Source organism: Rattus norvegicus, chromosome 3 (assembly GCF_021556685.1).
Source record: "Rattus norvegicus strain SHRSP/BbbUtx chromosome 3, alternate assembly SHRSP_T2T, whole genome shotgun sequence".
In the NCBI taxonomy this organism is placed as follows: domain Eukaryota; kingdom Metazoa; phylum Chordata; class Mammalia; order Rodentia; family Muridae; genus Rattus; species Rattus norvegicus.
Window position 1 is genome coordinate 144,727,459 of NC_141536.1, and position 25,826 is coordinate 144,753,284.

Here is a 25,826-nt window from a genome sequence, read left to right on the forward strand (position 1 = left end):
GAAATTGAGATGCCAAAATGGGAACCCCGTGTGTGGTTGCCTAGCAGTAGTGAACATTTGAGAAAACAGGGCAGGGAATTTGATCCAAAAAGATGCATTTTTTTGAGTACAAGGGAGTGGTGTGGGGAGTGGTTTGTATGATCAGAAGGGACTCTGGGTCCACACGATGTGTTTCCTTAGCATATTCTATAGGATGTCTGGGTGTGTGGCCCTGATCTCTGGAGTGAATGTTTTGGGCAGTCAGAGTCACGTTGTGTCAGGTCAGGGGGCTGAGGATGTAGCTGGCGATAGAACACTGGCCTAGCATGCACAGGGCCCTGACCCAATTCCAAGCACTGCAAACCAAAAGAAAACAGAAAACCAACAATGACCAACACTGCCCTTTTTGTTGTTGGTTTTGTTGTTGTTGCTGTGTTTTTGTTTTTGTTTTTGTTTTTGAGACAGAGTCTCACTATGAACCCTTGGCTGTTCTAGAACTCAAAGAGATCCTGTTTGCTTCTGCCTCCTGTGCTGGGGTTAAAGTCATGCATACCAATGCCTGGCTCACATTGGTTTTTCATTCCATGAAGTTGTTCAGCTGTTTATTCAGTACTCTGCCAAGTATTGGGATGATTGAATTTTGTCTGGGAATGGTCGACATTGTCTAAAGAGACCTCCAAAGTGACATTCCATCTTTTGAGCTAGCTAAGCAATTACTGATTTTCCAGTTCCTGTGAAGTGCGTTTGGATAGCTCCATCTTTATGTCTTATATATAATATATATTATATATTCCAAAATTACATCTCTAATTAGTAGTGTTTTTCACATATATCCTACGAACAGCTTGTTTTGGGGGAAAACAAGCTTTGAAAGTCTTTGAAATAAAACTAGTTAGGTCAAGATACATCCTGCCTCTCCAGAGTCTTGTTTCCAAGATGGTCTTTCTTCATTTACCGGCTTCTGTGGCTGAGTGTGCTTTAGGTTCATAAAGTGCCCATAGCTATAGGGCGATCAGTCAGGTATGTGCTTCCCTCCAGTAAGATTCACTGGAGATGACTCTTTTGGGGAGCATCAGCCCTTCAGCTAGGATGAAAATTTGGGGGAGTTCTGTGAGTCACTCTTGAAGTAACAGCAGCAGTTAGCAGGGGGCATCTTTTGTTCCCCTGCTGGCGAGTTCATGGAGGGCAGAACTGGAATAGATGGGGCCAGATACACAGAAGCAAGCAGGGGCAGATTGAGGAAGAGGATTTCGGGAACTTTGTAGGGAGGCAAGTGATCTCTTAGAAAAGTATAGGGGTGGCTTCGTAGAGGTCACAGAAGTCTTAGGAACTGACATTTTACATGTAGTATTTGCAGAGCCCTGAGCTTGGCATCATGACAACAACCAGAAGACTTAGAAAGGCAGAATGAAGCCAATGCACATTGGGGACAGAGGACATGGTGTAAGAGCAGGACAGATTAGACCGATCTTTATAAGGGGAGGGGTGTGGGTGTAAAATACGTTTGAAGTCATTAAGGAATAAACACCATTGGGTATATTATTGGCTGTAGTTAATTAGCAGTTTTAAACAGCTTTTAAGCTGGGGCAACTACAGTTGGGCATGGTGGCACATGCCTTGGGAGGCTAGACTAGAACTAGATGATCCCAAGTTTGCAATCAGCTTTGGGCTACATACTGAGTTGGAGGCCACTGGGCTATACAATGACACTGCCTCAGGAAAAAACACAACACAATGACTCAAACATTAATAAAGTAACTGGGGTAACTAAAGCTTTGCAAATTAAAAGGCCAAATCTTTTCTGTTGTTTGTTCATGAGCTAGGTTTTCAGGAGAGTCTTGAGGCTGTGGGCTCAAATTAGCCGCTCTAGTGATTGGTTCTATAGCTCTGACTTGATTCTGCTTGCTTTGTTTACTTAATTGAAAGACGTGGAGACTGAGTAGAGGTCTCTGCTGAGGCCTGTCTATATTGCGCTAAAAAGCCTTGGTGGTTCTTGAGACTGATTGAAGAGGGAGGGTGAGAGGATATAGAGTGGACTAAATCCTGAAGTGGGAGGCTAGCAAGGCATGCTGGAAAAGTTAAGGGAGTGAAGCCGGTGATTTCTTTCCTCTAAGCAGTGTCACTCTGCCAACTGGTTCTTAGTATTGTCTTTGAGGCTGGCAGAGTAAGGGGCGCTTGTGGGCATGGTTGCTATAGTGCTCGACTTGTCTGCTTCTGGAACCTGTAGTTTTCCTACCTCAGCCTCATCTGGGTTACAGGCATTTGCCATCTTTTCCCATCCTCTCTATGCCCCTCCATCCCTCCTCTTCACTTTGGTTTTTCAGTCCTGGGTATTAAACTCAAGGCTTGGGTCGACCAGGACAGTGCTCTACCACGGAGCTATATGCTCCAAGCTCTTGACTGTATTTCCCTTCCTATCCTGGATTTTTCTGCCTGCCTCATGTGGTTTGCTCAGTAGCCACATGGGACCTGTGAGGAGGAGGCAAAGCTCTGCTGGCTGGCTGGATGCTTTTCGATTTCCTCTGAGCGACTCTGTCTAGTCCAGGCTGCTGGGGGAAGCGGAACCCAGGGCAAAACATTCATCTTCAGCTTAACTTTCTTACTGCTCTTAGCTTCCTTGGGGGTTTCCTGAGGCAGAGCAGGCCCTGGGAACTGTAGGCAGTGAGGGAGCAGCATCTACTGTCATGGGGGGTTCTGGCATGATTAATCAACCCTAAATAACTCAAGAGCTTCTTAGGGAAATTGGTTAACACTTGTGGGGTGGGGAGAAGCGAGCGCACAAGCAAGCAGTATTTGTCTTTGGGGGGTGTGTGTGTTTGTTTGTTTAAGGTAGATTCCTGTAGCCGGGCTGGTTTTGAACATACCGTGTAGTTGAGGATCCCCTTGACTGGTGATCCTCCTGCCTCCACCTCCAGAGAGTTGGGACTATAAAATCCTTTCATCCACCTGGTTTGGTTTTGTTTTTGAATTAGGATCTGACTTCAAGCTCCTGGCTAGCCTGTTCTTACTGTGCAATCAAGGCTGGCGTTGAGCTCATAGCAGTCCTCTTGCAAGTCCAACTGCTAAGGTTACAAATTCAGACCACTGTGCCCAGTTTTTTTATTGGGTTTTGGCAGTGAAAAAAGAACCTCATTTAGTGTGAAGCAGCCATAGTTGGAAGCCATGTTACACCTCCAATTCCAGTTTATATAGAAATGAAAGATAGGATTCTGTGTTCAGAAAGTCAAGTGTGTGTGTATGTGTGTGTGTGTGTGTGTGTGTGTGTGTGAGAGAGAGAGAGAGAGAGAAAGAGAGTGTGTGTGTGTGTGTGTGTGTGTGTGTGTGTGTGTGTGTGTGTGTGGTGCTATTTCACTCCTCTTTGCAACTTTTTTTCCTTAAGAGAATCTGGCTAGGTTTCTGAGGCTGGCTTACATTTTTGGACTTAACTGCTCCTTCTGCCTCAGACATCCTAGGAGTTGGATCGTGTACTGCCCTGCCCAGAGCCACATGACCTTCACCACTGCTCACAAGCTTTCTCACTGAAGAAACTGCAAGTGACTAGCATTAGCAACAAGATAGGTTCCTTCCTGTTGATCTTATGTTGCCCAGACTGTCTGGAGATTTAACTGTCTAGACCAGGCTGGCTTCGAACTTGAAATAGTTCTTATGTGGGTGCTTCCTACATGCTGGGGTTAAGGGTGAGTGCACTAAGCAAGTCTTCCTCCTAATTAAATGCAGGTTTCTAGGTCACGTGTTCCCCTTTCCCCCAGTTCAATCTATTTTGGGCCTGTGCCTGGAGTTTGCCTTCACCACAGGAAATGCCATGGAAATGGTCTTCCCAGTCTCTGCAGAAGCAGTTCTTTTTTATTTCTTCTTTCTGCTGTAACTGAACCTACATTTGGAGTATGGGGAGGTTAGTACCTTGTGAATAGATTTGCAAGAAGGGAAATAAAAGGAAGACAGGCCCACTCATGCAGGATCTAACTTCCTTCTGGTCGTATTGTCTGTGGAGTGGTTAATGGTACACTTCTCTCAGTGTGACTTGTTGAGTGGTAATAATTAGAGCCACTTACTGATCTGTTTCCCTGAGACAGGCTCTAGCTAAGTAGTTTCCACACTCTGTTGCTTTTAAGACTGAGTCTTACTGTGTAGCTTGGGCTGGCCTAGAACTCATGCTTTCCTTGCTTCTGCTTCTCCATTGATAGTCTGTGCCACTATACCTGGTTGAATTTGCACATCTTATTCAGATGTCATACAAGGGGAGAAAGGATCTTACCATCAAGCTCATCCTTGTTTTGTAGGCAGGAAATGAAGCTCACAGGACAGAATTAACATGAATAAACACAAAGAACAGAGCTGAGGTTTGAGGGCTGTAAGGCTCTGGGACTCCATCTCCTGTAGTTCAAACCTGCATATCCAGAACATCCCAGCAGGGTTTCCTGAAAGGTCACAAGTTGTTCAGTATGCGTGGGTATTCACTGATTTCGGTAGGGAAGATGTCAAGTGTGCCCTTGTTTTTTTCTTTTTAAGATATGGAGTCATTGTGTAGCTCTATCTGGTCTGGAACTTCCTACGTAGATCAGGCTGATCTTGAACTCACAGAGATCCATCTACCTCTGCCTTCACCTCTACCTGGGATTAAAGGTGTGTGCTACTGTGCCTGACTTTGCTCATTCTTCTGACTCGATTGCATGATTTAGTCATCTGCACAGACCCTCTTAGGTATTTTTGTTTTTAAATAATCTTGTGGTGTCTTTCTTTTTTATTTAAGATTGATTTATTATATATAAGTGCACTGTCGCTGTCTTCAGACACACCAGAAGAGGGCATCAGATCTCATTACAGATGGCTGTGAGCCACCATGTGGTTGCTGGGATTTGAACTCAGGACCTCTGGGAGAGCAGCCAGTGCTCTTAACCACTGAGCCATCTCTCCAGCCCAATCTTAGGATGTCTTAAGCAAGTTTGTATTTTATTGTGGCTATTGTTGATTATATGCTATTCATGTGCTGTGGGTTGGTATTCCTGGTAGGTAGATGGTTGTTGGCCTTTTAGTGCCTAGTAGTATCATGGGAGTCCTGACTGGGGAACAGGCCCTAGTTGTTGGCCTATGAAGTGGTTATGGGCCACGTACTGCTCTTGATTGGGACTCACTTGAGCAGTTAGAAGTCTGAGAGGGGAGCTAGGCTTGGTGGTTCAGGCCTACAGTCCCAGCTACTCAAGAAACAGGAGGATCTTAGTTCAAGGCCAGCCTGGAAATAAGATAATGAACTCACAAGACCAGTGAAAACAAAGCAGTTTTCAACAAACAGTTTCAGAGAGCAGGACACCTATGACTGGCATGCTGATTTCATGCCAGACAGTGGTTTTCAAAGTCCTGGAATCCTAGAAATTTCTAGTCTTCTCTCCTAGACTTGGACTTGTCCCTTTCCCCAATTACTAATCTTCTAGGTTTAGGTCACAGAGCCTGTTTATAGACTGATTTGGGGCTTGGGACACATGGGCCTTTCTGATCATGGGCTCAATATTGTAGCACCAAACCTAAATTTCCAACTCTTAATTTTGAGACAGGGAGGACCTGGGGCCTCCTGCTCTTATGTAACCAGTGAGTTCTAAGCATGCCTCACACTGAAAGTGAAGGTGACAATTTATGTCTTACGTTGGGAAGCTTAGTGAGACCCGTCTTAGAGAAAAGAGAAGGCGGGATTTATCGCTCTGGTTGGATGATTTGGGAAATGTCCTATGCAGAAAGCAAGGCCAGTATTTAAAATAATAGCTCTGAAGCCTGAGGCATGGGGAGGAGGACCCTGTGGTCATCTACGTCTTCAGATGTCAGGGCTCTTTGTGGACGCTTGAGGTCATACGTGGTGGGAAAACATGTAGTTTTTGTTTTGATTGAATCTTGATATGTAGCTAGCTAGCTAGCTCTAGTTAGCCTGGGCACTAGTTATGGGGGCGGACCTTAGAGAAGAAAAGTTTGTAGAACTTCTGTAGTTGGCTCCCTACACCACTTCTGCATTCTGACTGCTTCCAAGGTTGTCTGAAATGCTGAGTTATTAGCCTCAGAGGGCAAGGCTTCCTTTGTTTGACCAGGCACTGATGGGGGTGGTGGGGCTTAAGCTAACCAAGATAGGTAGACCTTCTTCTGTGCCTGCAGAGGCTAGAGAAGGGTGTCATATCCTCTGGAGCTGGAGTTACGGGCAGTTGTGAGCTGCCTGATGGGGTATGCTGTGAACCTAACTCAGATCTTCCAAAAGAGCACTGCCTGTTCTTAACCACTGTCCAGCCCTAGGGGAAATTTTCTTTAAGTTATACATAGAAGTTTGAAAGCAGCTTTGGGCCTTCCTGCAGATGTGGGCTAGGCTGTTGGTATGCGTCTTCCCTCAGATGTATTCCTTAGGCTGTGTTTAATGTGAGCAACGGGGGTTGGCTTATAGGCCTTTGCGTGTTGGGAGGATCAGGATTTGCTGTTTAGCAATGGAGTCTCCAAATCTTTGGCCAGAGTTTGGCCAGCTGGTGTTCTGGGTCTGTGGTTTGGACTTAGGCATCAAGACTTGTGCAATGGGCAATAGGTAAAGAACTGGTCGGAGGTCAGCAGGCAGGTGTAGGTTTTAATTCTAACTCTTTTTGTTTTGTTTTTTTGAGACACATTCTTACACAATATACCAGGCTGGACTTGACAGCCTACTGAGTGCTACGATTACAGACATGAGGCATTATTCCTAACTCCCTGGTTCTGCCATCAGGAAGTTAACTTCAGAATGAACCCCAAACAGCTGAAAATGGTGGTCTGTTCATCTACTACTCTTAGAGCTTGAAACTATCTCTAAAACTAGCAGTCCCGCCTTCTTCCTGTCACTCTCACAGTCAGTTTCTTACAGTGTATCCCTGACCTATCTAGAACGCAAGGCAATCCTCCTGTTCAGCCTCCCAAGTGTAGGTACATGTCATTGTGTCTGATGACTCTTTTCTTTTTAATGTAACTGAATTTTCTTTAATGGTATAGTCCTGGGTGGTTTACCACCCAGTATTTAAGTATTTAAGATTGAAGGAGAGGGCTGGAGAGATGGCTCAGCACTTAAGAGGACTGGCTGCTTTTCCATGAGACCTGGATACTGGTTTGATTGCCAATATCTTCATAGTGGTTCACAACTGCTTGAAGTTTTAGGGTATCCAATGGCCTCTTCTGGTCTCTGTGGACATCTGATACACACTATCTGGTGCACTGATGTGCATGCAGACAAACAAACACCACACATAAACCTAAGCCGACTCAAAGGAGAACTTGGTCTTGGTGTTGTTGTCCCTCGCTTTTTACCCCTGGGAAGCCAGGGATGCCGCACTGTGCCCCGGTGCTTGAGTCATCTTTATTACTTGTCTGTTTGGTATATGTGTGTGTACATACTCCCTCCCCCACCCCACCTCCTTGCGCACCACCTTATTTCTCGAGATAATTCTTCTTACTGAACCTAGAAATTGCTGACTTGACTACAGCAGCTGGCCAGGGAGTGCCAAGGATCTTCCTGTCTCTGCCTCCTAGGTGCTGGCATTATAGGCTGCTATGGTTGGTCTTTTCTACATGAGTACTGGGGTCCTTAGCTGATCCATCCCCTAGCCCATGAGAAGTCTTCAAGACCTGAATGTTGTGTCATTGCTTGTCCACAATCCCAACGTTGGTGAGACTGAGGCAAGAGAATCACAATGAATTTGAGGTCAGCTTAACCTGTCTGGTAAATTCAAGGCCAGCTTGGGCTACAGAGTATGACCCCATCTCAAACAACAAAAAACAAAGAAAAAACGTCACCTACCCCTACACAAGAAAAACACTAAAAAACCCCCCAAAAACCAACAAACAAGCAAACAAAGAAAAAACAACCCAAAAACAGAGTTGAAGAAGAGAGATTGCTCAGTGGTTAAGGCACTGGCTATTCTTCCTCAGGTCCCAGGTTTGATTCCCAGCTCCTACATGGTGGCTCACAATTATCTGTAACTCCAGTTTCAGGAGCTCTAATGCCCTCTTCTGGCCTCTCAGACGCTGCACACACAGGACTCAGGAAGAGAAACGAAGTGTCTGCTTAGCACTCGGGAGCAGGGCCTACTGTTGCTCTTCTGGCAGATGTTACCCTTACAGAGTAGGCAGGGAAAGACTGGAGCTTAGACATTTGCTTTCATGACCCTTCAGACAAGTCATTGCTGAGCCAGTGGTGTGGAAGCCTGAAGCTAACTGCTGCTGTTTAAGTTGACCAAGCCTATCTGTGTGTTCTGATAGGTTCCTAGCAGTTTCCTTGTGTGGTGAGGACACTGGTTTGTAATTGCCAGGAGTAAATGTGCATAAGTAGCTGCCAGCAGTCTTCAGTGGTGGGTCTCAGGTTTGTGTCATCAGAACCACCTGGAGGACGTGTTAAAACACACACACACGCACCCAGCCCTCCTCATTCCGAGTCTCCAGGGCGTGGTAGTAAACTTCATTTCTCAAGAGTTGCTGATGCTGCTGGTGTGACCACTTTGAGTCTGGCTTTTGTGTACTGTGTGCTGTGTGAGGAAGACGTTGACTCATGAGCCTTTCTCCTAAGAGATCTAAGTGTGAGTTTCTGCAGGTGGCACATGAGAATTTCAAAAGGTCAGAGCAGGGGGAACTGGCCTCTCTCTGGGAAACAGGAAGCTTTTACTGAACTGTTACTTGGTCTCAGTCGTGTGAGCTGGCTGCCTGAGGCTCACTAGGTAGAAAGATACTTCTGTTACAGTGTGGAGATGGGTGTGGTGGTCTATGCTTGTGGTCCCCACACTCAAGAGGTTGAGGTTGGATGGTAGCTCGGAGATCAAGTCAACCCTTGCTACAGCCTGTAGCAGGCTGGCTTGAGTTACATGATGAGACCCTGTCTCCAAAACAAACACTTTGTGAATTGCCAAGAGCCAGCCTCACTGCTATCTTCAACCACAGAATCTCAAAAACAACAGCAACAGAAAGACAAATGGAAAAGTTACCGGTGCCTCAGTGGTAAGTAGTGAGTCTCTGAGCTGGTGAGCATTTGATGGAGAGGTAGGCTTGGAAAATAAGTGAGTGCTGATTAGATTGAGCTTTGAGTACAGACGCAGGTGTTTGGACTTTACCTAGTGACCAGGCCCTGTTGAGGACTGGAGGAGAGTGGGGTAGGAAGGGAATGTGCAGTGAAGAGGTAAGAACAGGCATGGTGGTTTGTGGGGGGCTGAAGCAGAAAAATTGAGCCCAGGATACGGGTTTAGCTTGACAGCATAGCTGGGTCCTATTCCTTAGGGGGAAGCAGAGAGGTGGCAGGGAGTGCTTTATCCCCTATTACTGTCTTTTTCTTGTGCCTCTTAGGGGTTTTACCTGAACTGTGTGCACCACTAATGATCTATTGGCAGGCCACTGGCCAAGAGTGATTGTTTCTTACTTTAAATCCCCAAGACAAACGGGGGAGGCAGGCCATGGGTTAGTTCTAAGATGTACAAATTAAAAAACTTTGGTTTTGATGCAGCCGGTGAGGATTTATGTAGTTGGCTATTTCTCTCCTTTGGGAAGGTAAGATTTGAGGGGCTGGGGTGCAGCTCAGTGGTAGAGATGGCTTTAGCATGTTCCAGGCTGGTCTTCAGCACCAAGAAATCCAAGCACACTCTGCTGCTTATACAGGTTTCTAGCTTTGATTTTTTTTCCACAGGATTCCTATTGAACAACTGCCAGACAACATTTACCCTTTTGGCCAAGATAGGTTCTCATATTTTGAGGTTCACAAACCTCTTTAAAAAACATAACTGCCCTTCAAGACAGAAAAAATTGTAAATATCACGCACTAAGGAGCTAGTCTGCATTTTTCTCAGTTCTTATTTTTTTTTACAGTTTTTGTTTTGCTCAAATTCAGTGCACATGTTTCATTCTTTAATGAAACAGAATAGAATTTTTAAAAGTGAATTCTGAATTCTATAGATAAAAAGCAAACCAGTCTTGACCAATAAATGAAGGGAGCTAAATTTGCCTTTGTGTGTGTGCTAGGCATTGAACTTGGGGTCTTGTGCATGCTAAAAGTCCTTTATCACTGTGCTGAATCTGCCCTCAATGTGATTCTTAAACTTTTAAAAAACCACAGGTACATTTATTACGTTTGGAGCACCTTTGTGTATATTCTGTAAAAGTTGCTGCTTTCATGAAACAGCAAGTTAAAATCATGATATCTTCTTGAATTTTAGGTACTTACACTGTGAAATTTTATGATGGAGTAGTTCAAACTGTCAAACATATTCATGTCAAAGCTTTTTCCAAAGATCAGGTGAGAAATGTGGTTTTGTGCTTTTGTGTTCTGAACTATGCTAACATTGTACTTTGTTTCTCCAATAAAGACATTACATGTGCTTCTGACGACAAGTCTTTATTTCCTCCTTCTGACAGTCTCACCAGAAAGTTCTCAGAAGTTGTAAATACCTGTGTTTCTTTGTCCATTCCCCTTTCACAGATTCTCTTCTTTCAAAATGCTGAGTATAGCCCCATTGTTTGATTTCTGTTTTTCTTATTTCTTCTCAAGTGTCTTGAATGCTGTCCCTTTTCCCTTCTTCCTGCACCTTCACCCAACACAAGGGGCTCGTTGAGAACTAGAGCATTCTCTCCTTGTCTGCCTGTGTTTTGACTGACTCAGGACCCTGGCTTGGGGCTTACAGCTTGTCTGTCTGTGAGCTTACCTGTGCTTATTTTGCAGTCCAGTGTCCTGATGACCCATTCACCCTGCCTGAGCATAAGCCCAAGTTCTGTTCCTGGAAACATGGCCCCAGCTCTGAGTCCTCTGAAATACTTTCTTTATGATTTCCTCCTTTAGTCTCTTGCCTCCTCATATTTTAATCCAACAAAGTCTGTGTACTGAGTGTCTTTTGGGCTCTTTTAAATTCTGGTAGTTACTAATGGTTCAGCTCAAGCAGGGTGGTCAGAAGTTTTAGTTCTGAGACATCTTCCCTTAGTGGTCCCCCCTTAGGGAGGAAGTTGACCAGATTGGGGTACTCTGACTGTTGGGTCTTTTCAAGTGCTTTACTTGGTGCAGATTATACCAGGTTCTGTAGAAACATCAGGGCAGGAGAACTTTCCAGGAGCCTCAGGAATGTTTTTGCTTTTACTGGCTTTTCTCTAGAAAACATTGAGAAAACAGTAAAACTTTGCCAAGATGACTGATGCTTTCTTTTCTCTTTACCTGTGTCCTGCGCACCTGAGAAACTTCACCTGTGAGCTGTTTCTTTTCTTTTCTTTTCTTTTTTCTTTTTTTCGGAGCTGGGGACCGAAACCAGGGCCTTGTGCTTGCTAGGCAAGCGCTCTACCACTGAGCTAAATCCCCAACCCCTCTGTGAGCTGTTTTCAAAAGTGAAGTTTTTGTTAACTTTTGTGAAATGAGTTGATACCCATGAAAGAACTGAAATATGAAGTAGATGAAATTGGTAAATCTGGCAGGTCCCAAGACTCCTCAGATAGCAAAACTCCAACTTTTAAAATAAAGTATATTTTTAGACAGAGTCTCACTCTGGTTTAGGCTAGTCTCTAACTCATAGTGATCTCCTGCTTCACCTCTCAAGTGCTGGGACTATAGGTGTGAGCCATGAACCCCATCAAGTTTAACTGTTTACTCAGTAAATTGAATATGGGCCTGGGGTTGGGAGCTTACCAAAGGAAGATTTATGGGCAATTAATTCCCTTCCCGGTTCCCAGCTGCCTCTGAGTGTCCCATCTTACCTCATTCCCAGAAGACCACCAAGACAGAATGACAGTACTCAGATGCACATGCGCATAAGCATACACATGCACACACATCTTGACCTGCCAGGAGGGCATAGTCTTTTGACTCGAGATGACTGTCTAAGAGTTTTTCATACCGTATTGGAACAGGCCAACTTTGACCCTAGAACCATGTTACTCTAAAGGTTTGGTGATCTACACTTGAGTTACATTTAATTTTCTGAGCTTATAAAAAGAATGATTGCTTCTTTTAGAAGATTTGGAAAATAAGCAGAAAGAAAGCAAAACAGCCCCCTTCAGACAAAGGGTTCCTGCTTGTTTGTGTTTGCCACTTTGTGTCTGTCTTACTGTTTTTTTGTTGTTTGTTAAACTTGTGTGTGTGTTATTCCCAAAATTGGAGTCAAGTGCATGCTACTGTGTATAGCATGTTCTTTTGTCTTAACAATGTAACCTCTCTCCTGAGGTTACAGCTTTCCGTAGCTCAGCACTGTTCTGTAGTTCGCCTGTACTTCATGGGGCTGGCTTCCAAGTGCAAACCAGGCTGTGACGTCTGATTATTCTATAAGCAAACTCCATTTCTGGGAGTCGATTTTAGGTCAGAAGTAGAAACTTTCAAGTCTTTTGATCTGAACTGACATCACCCCCATCCAGAAGGGAATGCAACTGCCCATTTGTCTTGACCTTTTTAGAATAATATTGGGAGTTTAAAAAAAACTCACTGTTTTCCCTGTGGGACAAATTTTGCTTTGACTGCTGAACAGTTAAACCTTCCTTTCCTGCTTCCAGGAAAATCAGTGGGCTTAGGTGTATGTGCAGGATCTCACAGGAGCATACTGTGGGTAGAGCCCTGTTCTCTGGGAATTTTGGAGAAGTCATTTATAAATAAACTTAATTGTAGTCTTAGAAATTCTAACTTTCAAAATTGGCTTTATTAGGAGACAGTTACACTAGGACACAAGATTTCAGGATGAATTTTAAAGTCAATTTAGTAACAGATTAGAAGCCATACTGCTTTTCAATGGAGAAAACACCCACAGCTCAGGAACCCAATAGGTGGCTGACTGGAGTGAGTACCACAGCTGTTGCTAGGGGAGGAAGCTGAGACTGTTGGTCTGGCTTGGGCATTCTGAACAGTGTTTCTGTTAAGCTTCCGGTTACTAGTTTGGTTTTCTTCTGTATAAAACTGGGCATCAGTGTACACTGTATCTCTGCAAATCCCTGGATAAGGTTAAAATAGTTGTTAGAGATGCTGCTTCCAGTCACAGGTCCTTCTAGTTGGCATCCCTAACTAGTCTCATGTGGCTCATCCTAGTAAGGGAGACTGCAGAGTTGCACAGGGATTGAGAGTGGCGGTTGTATTTAAATGCAGAGTTGGTTCTCAGAGCTCAGGTACTCTCCTGGTACTGTGCATCATGTGACCTGGCCTATGTCCTCTTAGTGTCTTCGTTGTCTCCGTAAGTGTGCAAGCAACCTCCTGATTGTGTATTTGCAAGTAATCACAAAGTGTTTCATCGCTATTTTGCTCATTTTAGAATATTGTGGGTAATGCTAGGCCTAAAGAAACAGATCACAAAAGTCTTTCATCGTCTCCTGAGAAACGAGAGAAGTTTAAAGAACAGAGAAAAGCCACGGTCAATGTGAAGAAAAACCAAGTGGAAAAAGCCTTAAAGACAGAAAAGCGGCCCAAACCGCCCGACAAAGAGGGAAAGCTGACCTGCCCAGAAAAGGGCAGAGTGTCAGAGAAAAGCCTTCCCAAGAACGAGAAGGAAGATAAGGAAAACATTTCTGAGAACGAGCGGGAGTATTCTGGGGATGCCCAGGTGGACAAGAAGCCCGAGAAAGACCTTGTGAAGAGTCCACAAGAGACCCTGAAGGAGCCAAAAAGAAAACGAGGCAGACCCCCTTCCATAACTCCTACTGGTGAGTCTCCCAAGCGGGCTCTGCAGTGCGTGATGGCCGTGTTCTTCTGTGGCCTCTGTGGTTCTTTACTCCTTCTGTACTTGAGTCCTTCGTGTTTGTGACTGGTTTGTGACCTGAAAACAAGCCGTGCCTGTGGAGCTGAATTTCAGTGAGGTGTGTGTCCAGGTCGATGTGTTGGGGAGTGTGGCCATGACTGAACTGAGCTGGGGTGGAAACATGAAGCCTCCGTGGAAGAGCTGAGGGAGCTAAGGCCTTCTGGAGCCTGCTCACAGGCCCTCAGTCTGAGGAGATAACATGCTAATGGGCAGACATGAAACAGGAGAGGAGAAGACAGGAAGCTGAGGGCACAGGTACGACAGGTACAGCATGGTAGGGCACACGCTGATCCTGTGTAAGGCCCTGGGTTCAGGCCTTAGCACCGAAACACACACATGTAAACATTAAGCCTTTGAGGGAGGCAGAGTAAAACAAAACAAAGCTTAGAGCTAGGGAGGCAAAGGCAAATTATGAGCTTTAGTGGGTATTGCAGCTCACACCTGTGACACTAACGCTTGGGAAGCAGAACCAGGAGGAACATTAGTTCAAGACTAGCCCGGCCTTCATAATGCCGTCTCAAAAAGGCATTGAGCTTTTAAAAGGTGTTTATTGAAACTGAAATTTCAGTCTAAATAAAAAAGATAATTTGGTTAATTAAACTGGTAAGAGTTAAGGGTACAGTGTAGCTGTAGGAGATAATATCCAATTATTTCAGGGAAGTCTAAAACTCTGAGGTAGGAGATCACAATGAATTCAAGGCTAGCCTGGGCTACAGAGTGAATGCCAGGTCAGCCAGTACTAGAATGAAACATTGCCTCAAAAGCCAAAAAGAAAGTGTAAGTTTGCAGTTCCTCTAGAATAACCAAGAGTAAAGCATGTTTGGTTTCTTGGTAAGCTGAGCGTGCACTTGAGATGATTGGGTAGCTTGAGGAGCACCCATGCCCCAGCAGACGGAGCTACCTATAGCTGAGAGCACTGTGGTGTCCCTGCATGGACATTCTAAACTATGAGCCTCTTCCAGTTTCAAGCAGCGGCTGTAATTTGTTTGTTGTTGTTGTTAATTGGGAGCTGAGCTCATAACCTTGCACAGGGTAAGCAAACACTTTACCAGTTAGCACTTCTCTAGCTCACAATCTTTTTTTTTTTTTATGCAAGTTTAAACAGTTTCAGTAGATAATTTTAAATGTAGAATTTGATATATAGAATATATTTTGTGAAAACTAGAATAAGATCTAATTCATTGATCCCTAGTGGGAAAGTTTGTGTTGTTACATTATTCAGACAAGTGAATGTAGTAGTCCTCATGAGTATCTTAAAGCTGAGCTCTAATTTTATAGGAAACCAGATAATAGTCTGCTTTGTCTTCAGATGAGATATGTGCTTCCCCGCTAAACAAATAAACAAACAAAACAACAGAAAAGACCAGGTAAAGAGCTTTTTGTACATTCCTTATAACCTGATTTTTGGCTATCCAGAACCCACATAAGGGCCAGATAATATAGTACCTGTCTGCAATCCTAGATTACCCATTCTGGAAGATTCTTCCGGAAGCTTGTGGGCCAGCCATCTTGCCATATACAACATGGATGACAAGATACTCTGCCTTAAGGTATAAGGCAAGGAACTGCAGCCTGAATTGTCATTTGACTGTGACAGCTGGTCTGTGATATGTAGGCATTTGCATTCAATCATCCACATACACTCATGCACAGGAAAACATCTCTCTCTCTCTCTCTCTCTCTCTCTCTCTCTCTCTCTCTCTCACACACACACACACACACACACACATACACAATGCACACGCACAAGAAAACATGTATTTCACAGGCACACACATACACAAATAAAGTAAAAGACCCTCAAACCCCCCTTGGTTTTTTAATACAGGGTTTCTCTGTGTAGTTCTTGCTGTCCTAGAACTCACTCTGTCACTCTGTAGACCAATCTGGCCTCGAACTTAAGGATCCTCCTACTTTTACCTCAAGTGTTAGAATTTAGAATTAAAGGTCTGTACCACCATACCCGTCTCTCCTCTTTTGTTTTTCTTTTGTTAATTGGCAGTGCTAGTCAAACCCAGGTCCTTCTGTATGATAAGCAAGTGCTGTCTGTGCCTGCCGCTGAGCCACCCACAGCTCTCTCCTAGCCTATATTCTTTAAATTGACTACATGTTGAAATATTTTTAAATGGATTGGTTTAAATAAAATATATTCTTAAACTTTATTTTATTTTTTAAAATTTCTTAATATGATTGCTTAAAAATTTAGTTACATGTGGCTTACATCGATGCTTTCATTGCATTTCTGTCGGGCAGTGTTATCCTTCAATTTAGTTGCTGTCTAAAAAAAAGAAAGGAAGGGCAGTAGGAAGGGAAGGAGGTCGGGAGGTCATCGTTGCTGTCTTGATTGGTTTGTGAGAAAGAATTAAACATTAATACCCAAGGCCTGCATGACCCCTGATGAACTGCTCTGCATTGAGAGTGGTACTAGCTGTACAGTATGCTGAGGGGAAATGAGAAAATACCCTGTGTCTTCCAGACAAAAAAAAAAATGGAGAAAGAATTGGGCCAGTCTGAGGCTTTAAACATCCCGGTAGTGTACCATGTTCAGTCGGGAGTGAGTGTGAGGCAGGTTCTCCTGCTGTAATTGAACCCAGAGTTTGTTTGCACCAGACTAATGCATTATGACCACTCTATATCTAGAGCAGGCATTCTTTTGAAAGTTGGAAAAAGGCAGTTGTGCAGGAAGAAAAAAGATGGAAAACGTGAACTGGTAGAAGTCAGACTTGTCTGCAGCTCAATTTAGCTTTTCCTGCTGTAGCCTGGAGCCTTCGGAGTGTGGACTGAGGTATCTGTTTTCCAGGTGACAGACTCTTCCATGGAGCCATCCACCCGCAGCTTCACACCTTCCTGCGTTCATTTATTGCTTTTGTAAGGATGTGATTTCGTACCAGATAGATGCATTCAATAGAGAGGGAAGTTTCCTGTTAACTGGTCTTGGGCATCAAGGCCAGGCTGAGCTGTGCTTTCCTGCCTCCTGTCAGCACCGTGTGGGGATCTGGGGAGAGTTAGGGAACTACACAGGTTCTCTATATATAGTACAAGGAAAAGAAGGCTTGTATGATGCTGCATACAGAGTTCAGGCGCCCTTAGGAAACCAAGAAGGATGGGTCATTGACCCCGGGGAGCCCTGAGCTAGCTCCTAAATTGCACAGATCTGATTGGGATCAGAATCTGAGCTATGTACAGAATCTGAGCAGATTGTTTGTTTATGTTTAATTTAGAATATGTGTGACCCAAGTTCCTGCCCCTCGGAACAGAATAATGTTGACGTGTCGGGAAGGTTGAATGCAGCAAGTCTCTTCAGAGCTCCGCTCTGTCTCTCCTTCCGCCTGACACGGTGGACCTCTTCTCTTTCCTTTGGTTTATTTCCTGTCCTCTGTTTCCCGTTCCAGCCCTCTTCTCTCTTCTTTTGCCCTTCTCACATCCCTGAGTCCTGTCTTTCTACTGGGCTCCTTAACCTTTCTTCTGTCTCTTTGGATTTCCATCTTTCAGATTTGAGGAGAGCGTCTGAAACTTTAGGCTAAAAGTCGAGAGTGAAGCACTGTGCAGGGTCGTAGCACCTGCTGAGTGGGTGGTCCACAGCAGTACCTGAGACTTGCGATGCCTTTCATTTAGATCTTCTAAACAAAACAAAACAAAACAAACCACCTAGAACCAGTGACAGCTGACTTAGCACATAGACACTGAAAACAGGAACCAAGCCCTAATGCATGATACATTTTAAGAATGAGCCTGCGTGGTGAATTTTCTAAGTACTGATTAGGTCAGGGTTGTTCAATTTTAATTCTTTTTCTGGGCTGGTCAGCAGGTTTTAAAAAGATTTGGTGCTCAAAATGCCTGAAGGAGTCAGGTATGGTGGTACAAGCCTGTAATACCAGCACTTGAGAGGTCGGGGGTCATTTTTGGCTACATAGTTAGAGAGTTACAGGCCACCTAGACTATATGTGAGATCCTGTTCCTTTCTAGTTCCCCTCCCCAAGACTTCAGGAATCTTACTTGGTAATAACTGTCTGTAACCCCAGCACTCAGGAACTATACGCAGAAGGACCAGGAGTTTAAAATCATCCCTCAATAAATAAATAAGTAAATTTATATATATATATATATTTTGAGACCAGTTTGGGCTTTTTACTACACTTCATTTTTTTTCTTCTCCAAATAAAGCAAGACTACAAGAGCATGTTCAGCAGTGCATGTCTGCAATCTTATCTACTCCAGAAACTGAAGCAGGAGGATTACAAATCCCAGGCTACTCTGGGCAACTTAACAAGAAGACACTGTCCTTCTCCTGTCCCCTGTCAAGAGACTTTTATATTGCCCACACATGTTTTTAAGAGGTTGTGTTGGAAGTGTGGTATTTTAAAGAGAAGGTTTAGAGGCTGTGGGTCCTAGACAAGGCCACAGAAAGATCCAGGAAGTCAGTCTACAGAGTGCCCCCACCTTCCCAAGGAAGCAGTTTCTCACTCATTCCATTGTCTTGTCTTTTACTTTAAGGATGACTGTTGCTGTTCAGGGTTTAGTGATGTATCTGATCTCTATGAGGATGTCCTCTCTTTCTCTTTGTATACAAAGTACATGTACACATGCATTTTTATTTGTAGAAAGATGCACAATTAGGCACAAAGACATTATATATATTTTTTTGTGCTTTGTATATATTACAGCTGTGGATTCAAATTCTCAAACTTTGCAACCAATAACATTGGAATTGAGAAGACGGAAAATATCAAAACGAAGTGATACCCCATTAAAGCGCCCCCGACTTGACAAAAATTCATGTGAGTCCCCAGTTTATGTATATGTGGCTTTTGTGTCTGTCTGTCCCTTTTTCTTAAGAGCACTAATGACTGTCTTTGAATATGTGAGCTAATGTGAGTGGAATGTGTGTGAGTCAGCAGTTTTTGCTGGAAGCAACGGGACAGTATTTGTGGTGGGTTCAGTGATAGCGTATCTACTTCATTAAAGTATATTAGATTTGGATTCCTTCAGAAATGTATGGCCTACTGTACTAAGGGTGGATTTTATGTGGTGAGAAAAACTTAAGCCAGGCATGGTGGCACACACCTTCAAACCCTAGCACTAGGGAGGAAGAAGGAGGCTGACCTCTCTGAGTTTAAGGACAGCCAGGTCTACATAGAGACCCTTTCTGAAAAAGCAGAGGGAACATTAGAAATAGTAGTTTTTGAGTAGAAAACAAGCATGTTGACCTCAAAAAGGATTTGTGATGGCTTTTAAATAAGGTTCTCACAAGTGATGGTTGACTTTGGAAGTCAGCACACAGTCTTTCATGTTGGAAACTCCAAAATAGAGCTATGGTCAAGATTGCCACATGCCTCAGCATGTCTTCTCAGTCTGTGAACTCTTGACATTTGACTGTAAGCTCTCCTAGCCCAGACTACGAATTTTTAATGTAAAATTCCTTCCTAGCAGAGGCTTCGCTTTTACTGTAAGCTAGGAAAGGAGAGGAGTCAGAAATCCCACAAGTCTCTATAGGAAATCCCTTTAGAAGTGACCAGCTCAAGGCCATTGTAGCAGAAATCCTTCTTCCTGTTGATCTCATTAACTCTGTTAATGGTTTACAGCCCAGGAACAGTCAAAAAAACGCTCTGAAAACAGTGACAAAGACTTATCCAGAAGACGGTCCTCCAGGCTGTCCACTAATGGGACCCGTGAGACCCTAGATCCCGACCTGATTGTACCTGATCTGGTTCATACGGTTGATACGAACCCTCTACAGGACAAGTCACCCAGTGCCAAGGAATCTGCTGAAGGTAAGTCAGTGTTTGTTTTGGGATTCTTGGCCAGCCTACTGACAGTCTACTATGAGCCAATCTAGATTCTTCTGCATTGGCTTCTGTGTTAGATTGGATTGAAGGCGAGTGTGTGTTAGGTGTGCTGTTATATATATTTCACATACTTTATGTATAGGGCTGAAGAGGTAGCTTAGTGGCACTTGCTGCTCTTTCAGAAGAACCGGTTTCTGTTCCTAGTACCCAAATTAGGTGACTCACAAGCACCTGTAACTCCTGTTCTAAGATCGGTCATGGTCTCTTCAGACCCTGCATGCATTTAGTACACAGCTGGGCATCATTGCACACACCTTTAATCTCAGTACCAGAGATGCAGGCATATCTTATGGTTTCCAGTCCAGCCAAGGCTGCAAACCACCAACCCATCCACACTAACTAAAGCTGAATCCAACAATAACTTGTAAAAATATACGTGTATGCATGTGTGCATGCTGGTACTTGCAGTCCAGAAGAGGTTTTCAGATCACCTGGAGCAGACGTTAATAGGTGGCTGTGAGCTGTCCAGTGTGAGTGCTGGGAGCTGAACTCAGGTCCTCTATAGCGGCAGCATGGATGAGCTCGTAACTACAGAACCATTTCTCCAGCCCCACCTTAGAGTGTCTTGACATCCAACTGCTGAAGGTGCTGCTGCAGTGCCTGACGCATTCCTGTTCTTCCCGATGCTGCGGATGCCTTCGTGGTTGTTTTTGCTTACTATTCTGTGCTGCATGCTAGGCAGGAGGCACACGGTGTGGGGAGCCCCGATTCACTCTCTGCCTTCTTGATGCTGCCTCCCTCCATCTGCACATTTGCTGACCTTTCACTTTAATCCAGTTCTTTGAGGAGCTTATAGCCCTGGCTGTATAGGTGGAAGGCCTTTTCTTTCTTTAAAAAAGTACCATTTTATTTATCTTTATTTTTGTGCATGTATGTATGTATGTATGTATGTATGTATGTATGCATGTATGCATGCATGTATGCATGTATGTGCATGCACATGTGCCATGGTATGTATGACCAGAAGATAACTTGTGGGACTCTCTTCTCTGCTGCGAGGGCACTGAGGTTTAACTTCAGGTTCTCTTGCTTAAAAGCATATTGCTGTCTGTCTTTTAAAAAATGTTTGGTTTTTGGTGGTTTGTTTGTTAGTAAATTTGTTTGTTTTGAGGCAAGGTTTCACTTTGTAACTCCAGTTCACCTGGGACTCACTATGTATAGATCAGGTGATCCACGGGGATCCGCCCACCTCTGCCTTTCAAGTGCTGGGATTAAAGAACCAATCTTGGTTCTTTTTTCTTTTGCCTGCCTGCCTGCCTGCCTTCTCTGTGACTCTTTCTTTTGTTCATTCAGCCTTTTTAATGTGTCTGTATGTGTCTGTTCCAATGTCTGCAGAGGGAGTCAGGTGCCCTGGATTTGCAGTTACTGGTAGTTTTTGAACCTGGGACGTGCATTTGAGTCTTCTGCAAGGGTGGCACACAGTTGACATCTGAGCCATCCTTCCTCCCAGCCCACTGAAATGTGTTCTTACATGTTATCCTCTAAGGTGTCTCTGGCTTTCTAGTCTATTTTGGAACTCTTGACTTCCTGATTGTGTACATACTTGTTTCCCAAACATTCTTTATTTCTTCCTTCCTCTAGGTCAGTTGGAGTCTCCATTGGAAGCTGGCCAGGTGTCTTCTGCATTAACTTGCCACCCCATCGGGGATGGCCTGGGGGCTGCAGACTTGGAGTTGAACTGCAAGTCAATGGGAGAGAACACGATGAAAACAGAACCGGTGTCTCCGCCTGCCGAGGTGCAGGAAGATTCCGCTGCTGAAGGTGTGTGCAGAGTTGCCTTAGTCATGCTTTATGCTTTACTTTGAACATTTTTAAGTACTTTTTCAATAATTTTTTTCTGCCTTAATATTTAAAGGGTTCCACAACTGTACTCTCCAAATTAGAGAGGCAGAAGTAGAAACATCACAATAAGTTTGAGGCCAGCCTCATTTCAAGGGTATCACAGTGAGGCTCTGTCAAGCAAAAGAAAACAGAATCCTTGATTCAGTTTTCTGTGTGTACGTGTGTGTGTGTGTGTGTGTGTGTGTGTGTGTGTGTGTCTGTGTCTGTGTGTGTGTGTCTGTGTCTGTGTCTGTGTGTGTCTGTGTAAGAGAATGACAGAGACAGACTCTAAATATGATGGTTGCTCTGGATGTCTTGGAACTCACTGTAGATCAGAATAGCTCTGAACTCACAGAGCACTGCCTGCCTCTGCTTTCGCAGTGCTAAGATTAGTGCTATACTCCATTCATTTCTGATTTTGTTTTATAATCCCTTTTGCTATTTTGGCTAGGGAGCTACCAATTTTATTGATCACTTCAAAGAAATAACCTGTTTTGTTTCTCTTGTTTCTAAAAGATTTCTCCTGACTTTGTAGAATTTTATAGTTGTTCTAACAGTCGCCCATCTATCTGTTCATTGAATCAGGAGATAGTATATGCAAGCTCTAGGCTCTATTTTAACCATCTTATTTGTGAGTATTCTGCTTGGAACATGGAACAAAGAACATACTGGAGCCTTGCCTGGTAGCTGTAACCTACAGTCTTGGTGGCTGGTTATCTGTTATAAAGTGAACAGAAAGGTCCTTGTCACTGGAGTTTTAGAATCTAATAAGTGTTGCACTGTAAGTTAACTAGGTCTGTTTAGCGTAATGCCTAGAAAAGTCCTATTCTTCAAACTTAGCTTTTGTTTTGTTTTGTTTTAATGTTTTTGTTTCAGACAGTTTTGTTGTTTTGTTTGTTTAATAAATTTTCTATCTCAGTCTGTATGTACTGGCATTGTAGGCATAATCTTTCATTCCTTGTTATGTTTTCTTGACCAGAGCCACAGATGTATAATCATTTTACTGTCCAACAGATTGGATAAATCAAAATGTGGAGTCCAGAAACCCTTATTGGTTAAGCCATGTGTACCTACTGTGGAGGAACTGAACTCAGGACTCACTCTGAGCCCTTCCTGTGTGCCAAAAGAGCTCTAGCTGTTCAGTTTACAGAGAGTCATGGTCCTAGTGTTTAGTGGAGGTTGGAAGAAGGGCCTTGGAAGGTGGGGGCAGAGCACTGTGTGGTCCATGGGACGATCAGATATGTGGTTTCTGACTTAGTTGCAGGCTTCCTAAAGTAGGTTAAGGCTGAGCAGGGAAGTTCTTCTTAGTCCGAGACATTTGCTTTAAGGAATCTGTGGAGTTCTTGACTTTTCAAGTTAATCTAACTTCACAGTAGACAAAGAAGCAACCTAGTCAAAATTATGGATTGTTAGTTTGCTCCCAAATCCTGCCTCCCCTCCCCCAACTGTGCCCTCCTAGCTGCTGATGAACTAACTGCTGACTGCTAAGGACACAATGACAAGAGGGCAGAGTGCTGCCTTGAGGGATTTGGTACAGCAAGGAGCAGGCCCACCTCTTCCCAGGCACTTGTCACAGTAGTGTGTCACTCCAACAAGGGGCAACATGCAGTAGGTAATCAGAATGTATGGAAGGAGGTCGCCTTTGGAATTCTGTAGGTAAAAGGGAGAGATATGTTGTCCTTCAAGCAAAATAGTATTTCTGGAATTTGTTTCGAAACAAGGGCTTTGTGGGAATACAGTTGATAGGGAAAGCTTGCTGGGAAGAAGGCTGCTAAAGACACGTGAGCCAGAAACCCTTACGTAAGTGAGTAGGAAATGGGCTGGGTTGTCAGCAAAACAGCCGCAGGGGGCAGGGGCTGCTCAGTCACTGGGTAGTGACTGCTCTCCAGCACAGCCACAGCCTTCGTTAGGGTTTCTAACCCTAGATGGAGTCATGGCCGGAGAGGTCTATGAGAGACTCCTCTGCAGCTGTTGGGAACAACACATCAAGTTTATACACGGCTGGCAGCAGGGCCTCCTAAAGCCCAGCCCAGGCAGCAGGGGCAGCACTGCCATCTTGTGGAGTAGATGTTCAGTGCTCTCTCTTGGTCTGTGTGTATGCAGAAATTTATCTTCTGGGTGAGAGCCAGGAAATGTTCACTGGGACCAGATGCATAAAGGTCAGGGGACAACCTTGTGAGTCACTTCTCTCCTTCTACCTTTTATCTGTGTTTTGGGAATCAAAAGCATATTGCCAGGTGTACACAGCAAGTACCTTTACCCACCAAACCATCTTGTTGGACCACAAGGTATTTTTCCTGAGCATAGACATACATGTATATGCATGTGTAAGTACATATGTGTGTAATATTTTTTTTTTAATGCTGAGGACTGAACCACAGATCACTCCTACTGAGTGCATACTCTGCTACTGAGCTATACACCCAGCTATCCCTCTTCCCTGGATAGTGCTAGATTAAACCCAGGCCTTTGTACAAGCCAAGGAAGGGTGAACCACTGAATTAGCACCCTCAGCCCTGTGTACATTTTTAAGTAAGTCTCATTTCAAGTTATCTCACGCCCATGAAAATGTTAAATAGAGCGCAAAGAAGAGGGACATGGTGACTTCACATGCACAATGTCAACACTTGGGAGGCCAAGGCTGCAAGGTCACAGTAAATTCGAGGCTATACTGGGCCGCCCCATGAGTTCAAGGTCAGCCTAGGCTACACGTGTATTCAAGGCCTGTATGGGGCACAGAATGAAGTCCTGCCTGAGCATCAACATCAGTTAGTAGGTAGGATTTCTGTAGCTTCTATCTGTGGAAGGGAGTGTGGCGGAGTGACAGCTGACATTACAGAAGTGGTGCAGACATCGAAGAAGCCGCTTAGAGTTTCTCAAGTGGGCCCTTCTCCTCCGCCTGCCCTTGTGCTTTTTGGATGGAGATATATATATATCACATATACATATATGTATATATGTATATGTGTGGGGGGGGAGAGCGAGCGAGCGAGAGCACACTCGAGAGCGCACATGCCTGTTTAAGCCTCCTTTTATATTTTCTAGCCCTTAACTAGCCACAAATTCACCATCGCTCTTCCGTCCCCAGGTACTGGGGATTGCAAGTAGGTGCCACCACACCCAACTCACTATTGTATCTCTTTTCCTAGTATACATGGTTCTAAAGTTGACAGGAAAAAAGCACAGTGCCCCTTTATAATTTTTAATTAATTTTGAGACCGGGTGTCTTGTATCCTGCATTGGCCTGGAGCTGGTGTAAGTGAAGATATCTTCAACTCCTGATCTCCCGTCTCCTTCCAGTGTGCTGCCATTGTCAGCCACCTAAGCTTCGTGTATTCAGTACTGAAGGCTTTGGGCACAGCAGCCAGCCAGCTGTCAACTGAGCTGGACCCCCTGGCACCCTTAACAGTTGATTTCTGTTAGACGGGGTCTCAATCTACAGTCCCAGATTGCCGTTAACCTCAAGGCAAACCTCCTGCCTCCGTCTGGGGTTACAGACTTGAGCCGTTACACCTTGCTCTTTTGCTGTATTCTCCTCTGGGGGTGGAACTGCAGCCTCACATGTGCTGGAAATGCTCTACCTACCCTACATATTCTATTTCATGGTTCCCTAAATTTACATAGCACAGGCCCGGGATATAGCTTACTTCGTAAAGTGTTTGCTTAGCTTGGAGGAATCCTGGTTTTAAACCTCAGCACATAAACCAGATATGGCAGTACACAGCTGTCATCCAGCGCTCAGGAGGACCACAAGTTTACAGCCAGACTATATTTCATAAAGAAAAAGGTACATCTCTCATGACGGTGGTGGCACTTGACACCTCAGCACTTGACAGGCAGAGCCAGACAGATAGATCTGAGTTTGAAATCTGCCAGATGTATAGAGTGAGTTCTAGGACAAGGATAATCAGGGCTACCCAGAGGAACTCTTGTCTTGAAGAACCCAAAATAAATAAATAAATAGATTAAATTAAAAAAAAAAACTATATGGCATTTCCATTTTAACATTTGGCTGGTATTTTAAATTGGAATCTGTTTGGTTATTCTTGGGTTGTTTTTCATTGCTTCAGAGTGGAGAAAGTTACTCTTTCACAAACCTGTAAAATACTTAGTTATGGTATTATTATTATTATTATTATTATTATTATTATTATTATTATTATTGTATTATCTGTTGCACAGAACATGTCAAAAGGTATGAATGCATAGGGCCACATGCTTTCTGAGGCAACACCAGACAGTGAGGAGTGTCTCCTTTCACTTGGCTGGAGAAGTAGTAGGTAACAGGATCCAGCAACAGATGCTAAGCGCCAGCAGTGTGGTATAGCATGAAGTCATCGTGCCAGCGGTAGATGGCATGTGATCCCTGCCAGAAGGGGCCATCTGTATCCTTCCCACATGCTGTGTGAGCTGGATCTGGGTGGAAGTGAAGGCTGGGCTGAGCCGGGGAAGGATGGCAGGC

The 25,826-nt window shown here is 44.1% G+C and overlaps 1 protein-coding gene across 13 annotated transcripts in view; it reads left to right on the forward strand.

Moving 5' to 3' along the window:
• Phf20 (PHD finger protein 20) overlaps positions 1 to 25,826 on the forward strand; it is a 106,354-nt gene that overhangs the window by 52,152 nt on the left and 28,376 nt on the right. For 6 of the 13 annotated variants that reach the window (NM_001107795.1, XM_087652325.1, XM_087652335.1 and 3 more), the window contains 5 exons: positions 10,161 to 10,240; positions 13,215 to 13,602; positions 18,362 to 18,475; positions 19,280 to 19,468; positions 21,125 to 21,304. In NM_001107795.1, the coding sequence (NP_001101265.1) occupies positions 10,161 to 10,240; positions 13,215 to 13,602; positions 18,362 to 18,475; positions 19,280 to 19,468; positions 21,125 to 21,304 (951 nt within the window). Of the gene's footprint in view, positions 1 to 8,284; positions 8,956 to 10,160; positions 10,241 to 13,214; positions 13,603 to 18,361; positions 18,476 to 19,279; positions 19,469 to 21,124; positions 21,305 to 25,826 lie in introns of those variants that run through there. The other 7 variants (XM_087652329.1, XM_087652331.1, XM_087652328.1 and 4 more) reach the window with 3 other exon arrangements.